At 25.7% G+C, this 10,274-nt stretch overlaps 1 protein-coding gene across 1 annotated transcript; it reads left to right on the top strand.

The window, feature by feature from the left end:
* Position 1: 1 nt before the first annotated feature.
* Positions 2-8,686, top strand: LOC117174252. The gene is made up of 7 exons (XM_033363166.1): positions 2-286; positions 452-1,038; positions 4,780-4,902; positions 4,992-5,047; positions 5,135-5,213; positions 7,693-7,821; positions 7,897-8,686. Exons 1-7 carry the CDS (start codon positions 196-198, stop codon positions 8,143-8,145), a joined length of 1,314 nt encoding a protein of 437 aa, XP_033219057.1. The 5' UTR covers positions 2-195; the 3' UTR covers positions 8,146-8,686.
* The last annotated feature ends 1,588 nt before the right edge of the window (positions 8,687-10,274 follow it).

Below are 10,274 nucleotides of genomic sequence, written 5' to 3'. Positions count from 1 at the left end.
TTTTCAAGTAAACATAAACCTAACCTCGAGTTATTCAAAATGCAACTGACAGCACTTCCATTGGTTCAACGAATCAGAATGAATTTTCTAAAAGAATGTAGGCAATAAGAGATACGCTTGGGATGAACTATGAACCAATTAGGTGTTGTGTACGTATAAAGTAACATCTGGGCTAAAATTAATGAATGGATCAAAATGTCAAATGAAATAATAAACCTTATTTTAATCGTAAATATCCTAATTACTGGACTCACAGCCACATTTCCCGAGGATAACGAACCTAAAGGTATTGTATTTCTAAAAATGTCGACCAGTTACCATTACTTTTTATTTTCCGTCAAGAGTTTTAAGTTTCCTAACCTTAAATTCGGTTTGAAATATTTTCCGATTTTAACTGCTGCAGTCTTAAAATTTCACAAAAACTTAATTAATGGATGTGATTTTGCTTTAGATTTTGAAAGTAATGAAGATCTCGATTTACGCAAGTTATTGAAAAATTATATGGAAAAGAACAGAGCATATCGTAGGACATCGGAAGATTCATCTGATGATTGGCATGGACGATGGATGCCAGAAAGACCTTCGGATCCAAAACCTCCTCCAAAGATTCCCCACAAATCCGAGATAGAAAATTCAACCGACGATTGGCATGGACGATGGATGCCTGAGAGACCTACCGACCCAAAACCTCCACGAAAGATTTTCCACAAATCTGACCTGGAAAATGTATCCGAAGATTGGCATGGACGATGGATGCCAGAAAGATTTTCGGATCCAAAACCTCCTCCAAAGATTTTCCACAAATCTGAGATTGAAAATCCATCTGAAGATTGGCACGGACGATGGATGCCAGAGAGACCTTCAGATCCGAAACCTCCTCCAAAGATTTCCCACAAATCTGAAGATTGGTCAGGACGATGGATGCCGGAAAGACCTACGGATCCAAAACCTCCTCAAAAGATTTTCCACAAATCTGAGATTGAAAAAGTTGAAAGAATCCCCATGGGCATCAAAACAGAGTATTGCGATGATGGAAAGGTAATAATTTAAATTTCCAAATGTTTTGTTTTTCAATCAGAGGGCATGTGAAAAAGGGTATTTATTTTCTAATCAGGATTTTTTTTGAATTTTGATTAGAAAACCCTATCTAATCATATTGCAATAAATGGTAGGAATTAGGAAATAATAGTATTTCAAAATAATTCTAAAGATTTTACAAAGATTTTAATGGTGTAAAAGAATTTGAAGATATTTTAGAAAAATTTCAAATATTTCACAAAGATTTCAAAGGTTTTGAAATATATCAGAAGATTTCAAAGATTCCACAAAGAATTTAAAGATTTTAATGATTTCGCAAAGAATTTAAAGATTCAATAATTTCGCGAAGAGTTTAAAGGTTTCAAAATATTTCAGAAACATTTCGAACATTTTGCAAAGTTCATAAAAATCCCAAAATATTTCAAAAGATTTCAAAATATATCAAAGCTTTTAAAATATTTCAACAATTTCGCAAAAAGTATTAAAAATTTCATAATATTTTTGAAAATGCAGAAATAATTTAAATATTTCACAAAAACTTCGATTTATTTCAAACTATTTCAAAGATTGCCCAACCTTTCACAAAGGCTTCAAGATTTCAAAATATTTTATAAAGATTTTGAATGTGTCCGGCATTTTTGAAAGATATCACAAAGAATGCAGACATTTTTTAAAGATTTTATAAAGGTTCCAAAGATTGCATAAACATTTTAAAATATTTTAGACTAAAAAATTTCATAAAGGTTTCAAAAATTGCAATATTTCAGTAATTCAATATTTATTTAAACTATTTCGAAATATTTGAAAAACATTTGACGAAAATTGCACAAAGATTTAACAGATTTTTTAATGAACCAATATTTTACAATGATTTATAAATATTTTAAAGATTGAAAAACCTTTCACGAAGGTTTAAATGATTTCACAAAAATTTTTAATGTATCAGGAATATTTAAAAGATTTCCCAACGATTTCAAAGATTTCACAAAGAATTAAGAACATTTTTAATGATTTTATAAAGGTTCCAAAGATTTCAACGGTTTCGTAAAAAGTTTCAAAATATTTTTTTAAATTCAGAAATAATTAAAAGATTTCAAAGTTTTCAAAATATTTAAACTATTTCGAAATATTAACAATTTTGTTGACAAGGATTACACAGAAATTCAGAAAAATTGAATAAAGATAACCAATATTTTACAATGATTTCTAAAGATTTCATAAAGAATTCGCAAATATTTCGAAATATTTCAAAGATTTTAATTGATTTTAAACTATTTCAAAGATTTCCAAACCTTTCACAAAAGCGTTAACATTTCAAAATATTTTACAAAGATTTCACAAAGATTTTAAATGTATCAGGAATATTTTAAAGATTTCCCAATGATTTCACAGATTTCACAAAGAATTCAGAAAGTTTTAAAAATTGTATAAAGGTTCTAAAGGTCGTATAAAGATTTCAAAATATTTTACAACGATTTCCGTGATTCCAACAGATTTTAAAATGTTTCATAATATTTAAGAAAATTTTTTAAATTCCCCAAAGATTAAAAAAATTTCTATAGATTTCACAAAGGTTTCAAACATTTCAATATTTCAGTAACCCAGTAACTCAATATTTATTTTAACCATTTTGAAATATTAAGATGATTTTGACAAAAATTGCACAAAGATTCAAAAGATTTTTTAATCAGAACCAATATTTTACAATGATTTCTAAATATTTTAAATATTGCCAAACCTTTCACAAAGGTATCAAAGCTTTCAATGATTTCACAAAGATTTTCAATGTATCAAGAATATTTTAAATATTTCCCAATGATTTCAAAGAGTTCATAAAGAATTCAGAACATCTTTAATGATTTTGTAAAGGTTCCAAAGATTTTTTAAATATTTCAACAGTTTCGCAAAAAATTTCAAAATATTTTTTTAAATTCAGAAATAATTAAAATATTTCACAAAGACTTCAATTGATTTCAAAAGGTTTCAAAGTTTTCAAAATATTTAAACTATTTCAAAATATTAGAAATTTTGTTGTCAAAGATTACACAAAAATTAAAAAAAATTGTATAAAGATAACCAATATTTTACAATGATTTCTAAAGATTTCATAATGATTATGCAAAGATTTAGAAATATTTCAAAGACTTCGATTTATTTCAAACTATTTCAAAGGTTGCCAAAACTTTCACAAAGGCTTCAAGATTTCAAAATATTTTACAAAGATTAAAAATTTTTTCGGAATATTTGAAAGATTTCCCAATAATTTCAAAGATTTCACAAAGAATGCAGAACATTTTTTAAGATTTTATAAAGGTTCCAAAGATTGCATAAAGCTTTCAAAAGATTGTACAAGGATTTCCGTGATTCCAACAGATTTCAAATTGTTTCATAATATTTAAGAAAATTGAAAAAATTCCGCAAAGATTTAAAAAATGTCAATAGATTTCACAAAGGTTTCAAAGATTTCAATATTTCAGTAACTCAATATTCATTTTAACTATTTAGAAATATTACACACATTTTGACCAAAATCGCACAAAGATTCAAAAGATTTCAATAGATTCCACAAGGATTTAAAAGATGCAAAAAAACTTCAAAATATTTCACAAAAATTTCAAATATTTGACAAAGTTTTCAAATATTCCAAAATATTTTAAAGATTTCAAAATATTCTAAAGATTTAAAAAGATTCCAACGCTTTCATAAAAAATCTAAGACATTTCCAAACATTTTTACAAATTCAGAAATGATTAAAAGATTTCACAAAAACTTCAATAGATCTTAGAAAGGTTTAAAAGTTTTCAACATATTTAAACTATTTCAAAATATTAAAAATTTTGTTGGCAATGATTTATAAATATTTCATAAAGATTTTGCAAGGACTTAAAAATATTTTAAATTCTTTAATTTATTTCAAACTATTTCACAAAGGCTTCAAAGATTTGGAAATATTTTATAAAGATTTCAATGATTTCACAAAGCCTTTAAATGTAACCGGAATATTTTAAAGATGTCCCAATGATTTCAAAGATTTCACAAAGAATTCAGAAATTTTTAAATTATTTTATAAAGTTTCTAAAGATTGTATAAAGATTTCAAATTTGGTTACACACTTCAAAAAATTTCACAAAGAATTCAAATATTTTTAATATTTTAAAGAATTTCAGTGATCCCAATCAAAGATTTCACAAAGGTTTCAAAGATTTCAATATTTTATTGATTCAATATTTTTTGAAACTATTTCGAAATATTAAAAATTTATTGAGAAAAATTACTCAAAACTTCAAAAGATTTCGCAAAGATAACAAATATTTCACAATTATTTACAAAAATTGAAAGATTTCATAATATTTCAAAGATCTTAAAGATTTCAAAAGATTTCACAAAGGTTTTAAAGATTTCACAAAGATTTTAATGAGTTCAAAAGGATTTTACAGATTTCAAGAGATTTCATAGAGTTTTCAAAACTTTCAAAATACTTGACAAAATTTGGACAAAGATTAAACAAATTTTCCAGAAATCAAAGATTTCAAACAGTTCGAAATGTTTTAAAGTATTTCAGAATATTTCAAAGATATTAAAATATTTCAAAGATTTCAAAAATTTCAAAATTACAAAAAAGTTTTGAATATAATAATTTAACTAATAATACTATCATAATTTGGGTATTTAGTTGATAATATTATAAATATATTTTAAAATCTCTAATTCATTCCTCGTTTTCTTTATTTCTGTTCATAGACAAATTTATCAATTGACTGGGATCATTCGCCAGTTAATCATACTTGCTACGGACCAAAAATAACACCGGAATATAGTATAAATCCTCATATTTATTGTGAATACATATCACCTGAGTACGTGGTACGTAATACTAATCATTGATATAAATCATTTAAATGAATATACAAGTTTATAACGTAATAATGAATCTGGCTTCTTCTATTTTCTAGGCAATGCACAAATGCATGCATGAACCTATTGAATACGACGATCCTATTCCTTTATTGTAAGTTTCTTAAAAAATTTCGTATAAAATATTTACCTGAAAAAATGTAAACGTTGTGTAAGTTAAAAATATGTCATTATTTTGCAGTGGTAGTCACCGACCAATATGGCCCGTTTATGGTGAATACAAATTCGTGCCAAGACAAAGATGGATTCATAATGCAGAGGTAATCAATCATTATGTTTAAATCTATTTAGAGGCCTCGTAGATTAATTCAAACTATTTTAAATTGATGCATTATTATTTAAAAATAATCAATTTACAAATTTTACAATATTTGAATGGTAATGGCTTCATGAATCTCTTTGATTGAAAATGTAACTATTTTTCATTAATATTCGTTGTTTTTTGTTTGAGACTTAATTTGATCAATTAATGTAGAAATTTTATGTTTTGAAAATGGTATCAGCTAGAAATACTTTCCAATTAAATATTTTATAATAATTGTGAAAAGATAAAAGTTGAAATTAAACGGCACAGAAAATAAAAATTTTTTGACTGCCAAAAAATTTAAATTTACAAAACAATAGAACCTACAAATTATTCCAAATTGAAAGAAAAAACCTTAAAATTAAAACTGTAATTTTATCCAACCTGAAAACAATGCAAGTTAGTGAGTTTCAAAATTTTAGAAATAAATATTTTCGACGTGAAATCCTTTAATTGAAGAATAATTAGGATACGGGCACCTGTCAAATTGAAAATTAATTTATTTTTAAATGATTGCAAGTATTTAGATATTCCTGATATTTAAAAACAGTTTCAAATTAAATTGATCTTATTTGAAGAACAGTTGATAATTTGATTGGAATTAGGCAATTAGAAATTCATTTTCAAAGATTTTCTTAATATTTGAAGATATTTCAAAGCCGAGTGTAATTAGTTTCATTTTATGCGATTATTTTTCTTCAATTATAATTTTCTCTTCCTATAAAAGTTTCTTAATATTTTTAGAATGAAACTGTGCACAAGTTCAGATTTTTTTCAAATTACCTTTGAAAGATTGTTGAAAAAACCTTGAATTTCGAAATACAAATTGTGCAGTAATCATGGTATAAGAAATAAAATAAAAAATGTGTGTACTAAATTTCACCAAATGATAACAAAATTGGTTACGATTAGAATTTACACAATAAACCTTTTAAAATTTCAAAATGCTTGCATATAATTCAAAATTATAAAGCTATATAAATATAACTGTTTAGCTGAAAATGTAATTATATGTTTTCTTCAAAATGCGACTAATTTATTAAAAACTCTTTTTAGTCATAAATTCAACTACTTAGTTGCTTTGTTAAAAATTCATTTTGCAGTTGAAAATTTATCCTTTTTAGTTAAAAATTCAACCATTTGGTTGATAACTAATATCTTTTGTTGAAAATTTGTCTTTTTTGGTGGAAAATTAATCCTCTTGCTTAAAAAATCATATTTTTTGTTGAAAGTGACTGCTTGGTTGAATGTTGAACTATTTTGTTGGGAATTAATTTTTTTAAGATTAGTCATTTTAGTTGAAAATGTATCTCTTTCATTGAAAATGTAACTTTTTTTAGTTGAAAATTCATTGTTTTTTGGTTGAGTTATTTTTTTCAGTGAAAATTGATCTTTTCTAGTTATAAATGCAATTTTTTTGCAGAATAAACCTGGTTTTGGCTTGGAAAATTAAACAGTTTGGTAAAAAATTCAACTGTTTTGTAAATAATTCATCTTTTTGTCTTCAACATTCGACAATTTTGTCAAAAATTCATCTTTCTGGCCGTACGCTAATCTTTTTGTAGAAAAATTCACCATTTGGTTGGAAATTTAACTGTTTTCTCTAAAATGTATATTTTATATTTAATTTTTTGGTTAGAATTTTATTCTTTTGAAAATTCAAGTGTTTGTTAAAAAATTAATTTATTTAGATGAAAATTCGTCGTTTTGTGTAGAAAATTAATCTGGTTTATTGGACAATAAATAAAAATGCAATCTTCGGTTGAACTTTGATCATTTTTGTTTGAAGATTAATATTTTGTTAAAAATTTAATTATATTGTTAAAGTAATATTTTTGGTCCATTTTTTTCAAAATTCGTCCGTTTTGAGGAAATTACAACTGTTTTTTGTTGAATTTTTATCTTTTTTTTTAATAATTCGACCATTTGTTTGAAAATGCAAGTTTGTATGTCATTTTTTGGGTTGAAAAGTCAACTGGTTTGTTAAAAATTCGTCCTTCTAAATTGAAAATTCATCTTTGAAAAATCTTTTGAAAATTAAGATTTTTTTTGAAAATGCAATATATTTCTACTTAATTTTTAGGAATTTACAATGTTTCACGTTGAATTTCATATGGCATCTACATTAATTTTATTTAAAATAATTATTGTCCCTTTTTCATGAAAATAGTCTTGTTTACCTTGTTTTGAAATCATTTCAGACTGAATTAACGTGAAGTCCGTGGTTAGCCAAATATAACCAAAAATTGGTAAAACGTATTTTATGGATGGACCATGTCACTTTTGTGATTGTTTTAAAGTGAATTCTAGTCTCCCCGCGCCCTAATTAATTTATGAGACAAGTTTATTATTTTTTTTAATGCATACACCCCTATTTTTGCAAAAGAAAGCTACTATTGACAAAATTTTGTTCTAATATCTCGAATTCTTGTTAGCATGGAGCCGTCGTGATGCTTTATCACCCCTGTGCAAATCCCTTGGAAGTGAAGCGCTTGAAAGCTCTAGTCACTGGTTGCATGTGGCGTCACATAATATCTCCCTCGAATTTGCTGAGCATGGAAAGAGTAAGATAAACTATATTCTTCAATTTCCTTAAAGTCATTAAAATATACTAAACATTTCCAATTGAAACGTTCCAGCCTCTGGCGTTGGTAACGTGGGGGTGTCGCCTGACAATGTCCTACGTCGATCCCGAACTAGTCGAGCAATTTATCATGGAAAAGGCACTCCGAGGTCCGGAACGAGTCTCGAATGATGGCGATTTTGAAGATGGTCTCTTGAAAAAGGCAAAAATAGTCTCCGACGCTGTAGATTCCAAACTCTGTCCCAACTCTAAAGTTCCACGCAATCAGATCCATAAGACGGATAATGGCGGCAAATTGATGTGACTTTTATTCTAAGATGTGAATATTCATATTTATTTTTAATTTGACTCATAAAGATACCGAGAAATAAATCTAATTTGATGTGTACCAGGACTTACAGGTCAAGTCAATATCACAAAGATTTGAGTACAAATTTTTTCAAAGTCTAAAATTTTATATTTGTTTTTATTTATTTCTTTGATTAGTTGGTTCTTTTAAATATCTACTTGTAGTCCGTGCGTATATCGTTTTGGGATTCCTCTTCAAGTCCGGTTTCTATTTGTATATAACTTCCCAGATTCTGTGATTATTATATATTTATTATAATATTATTTTATAGCTAATTTACAATTTAAGTATGATTATCTTCTTACGATTGCAATACAAATGTTTAAGCAGAACTCATTGAACAAAAAACATCGGCGAATATTCTTTGGGTTGCAAGCTAAAATAATGAAACTTATTAAGTTTGTCAAATTTTAGACTTTTTTTTATTTCTGTGAATTTTACGATTGAAGCATATAATGCAAGTGTAAGAAAGTTGTGAATAAATCTGAAAACCATATTTATCTCCTATTTTATTACTTGCCATGCATTAAATTAAAATTTCTAGGATTCATTATTTAAATAATTTAAGTTACATGGTCTACCTCAAAAAATGAATTAATCTGCATTACTGTAGAATACGTGAACATTTTTTGATATGCGACATGTGTGCTTAGACATTATTTTTCAACTTTTTTTTTATAGGAAAAATGACATTTCTGTGGAAATACGCATATGCCTAATATTAAAAACTAAATCAAAAATGAAAAAAAAAATGAATTTTTAATCTAAAATTTATTTCTAAAAGAGAAAATTTTTCATTAATAATCAAGGCAAAAAATCAGTTCATAACTTTTTTATCAAATGTATCAAAAATGAAGATGTTGAAATGAAATTTTGAAGTTTTTTTAAGGACATTTCAAATGACATTTAGTAGTTTTTACAAGATAAAAAATTTAATTCTAAACTTAAAAGGATTTCAACGAATTTAAAACAAACTATCGATTTTTGAAGATTTCAAACAAAAAATGTTTAAACTTTCTAAGAATTTTGAAAAGTTTCAAGAAAATAAATTTTTTTTCTTAAGGATTCTGGGAAAAGTTTAAATAGTTTTTTATTTATTTCAAGAGAATATTTTTTTAAATTTCGAAAGATTAAAAAAAAAAAAACAATCTGGAATATTTTAGGGCAGTTTTTTTAATTTACCAAAAGCTTTAAAAACTAATTTTAAATTTAAAAGGTAATATTCAATATAACAAAATAAATTTCTAAATATTCCTGGTAATATTTCAAGTGAATAATTCATTTCAGTTAAGAAATATATTCAGTAATTTTAGATGTTTTGAAGGGATTAAAAATATTTTAAAACTGAAAGATTCATATTTCAAATCTTGAGCAATCTTTTTGAGTTTTTTTGTTTGTTAAACTCTAGGAAAATTACAATGAAACTTGAAAAATAAATAATTATTCGAAATTTTTATTTCATGTTAAAAATTATTTTTCCCTTCAAATTGTAATTTTACTGACATTTTTTTCTTCCTTTTTTGATTGATAAATATTTTTTGGTTGAAAATTTAACATTTAAAAAATAAAATAAAAACTTTTTGGGAAAAGGGCTTACAGAACTTCGAGAACCTTAATCTTTAACTATACTTATTTAAGTAGAAAATTCAGAATAGGGAAGACGCATATAAAGACTGTGAACTTAAAAGAAATATTTTTGATAAAGTTTAATTAAAGCATTTCAAATGCAAAGAATAAATATCCGAGGTAACCCATTATCGAGCGTGAAGTGTGATACCCAACAGTCGCGCGCGGCGCGCTATACAAACGTGCTTAATATTTTTTGTTGAGATTCCATCTTTCTTGGTAGAGAATTATTCTTCTTGGTAGAAAATCATTTTTTTGGTTGAATATTAACTTATATTTTTTGTTGAAAATTCATATTTTCGGGTTAAAAACTAGAGCTTGTTCTATAAAATTCATCTCGTTTAGAAAATATTTCATCTTTTTCGGTTAAAAATATAACTGTTTGCAAATTAATATTTTTTATATTATCTTTTTTGGATGATTTCCACTGTTTTTTATTTAAAATAAAAAGCTGTTTG

This window comes from Belonocnema kinseyi, chromosome 6 (genome assembly GCF_010883055.1).
Source record: "Belonocnema kinseyi isolate 2016_QV_RU_SX_M_011 chromosome 6, B_treatae_v1, whole genome shotgun sequence".
NCBI classification, from domain to species: Eukaryota; Metazoa; Arthropoda; class Insecta; order Hymenoptera; family Cynipidae; genus Belonocnema; species Belonocnema kinseyi.
This window is presented reverse-complemented; position numbering and strand designations above follow the sequence as displayed.

Coding starts and splice junctions, on each gene's coding strand:
- LOC117174252 (XM_033363166.1), top strand. CDS start 196: ATGTCAAATGAAATAATAAACCTTATTTTAATCGTAAATATCCTAATT. Junction 5,214..7,692: donor GATGGATTCATAATGCAGAG/GTAATCAATCAT, acceptor AATTCTTGTTAG/CATGGAGCCGTCGTGATGCT. Junction 7,822..7,896: donor ATTTGCTGAGCATGGAAAGA/GTAAGATAAACT, acceptor GAAACGTTCCAG/CCTCTGGCGTTGGTAACGTG.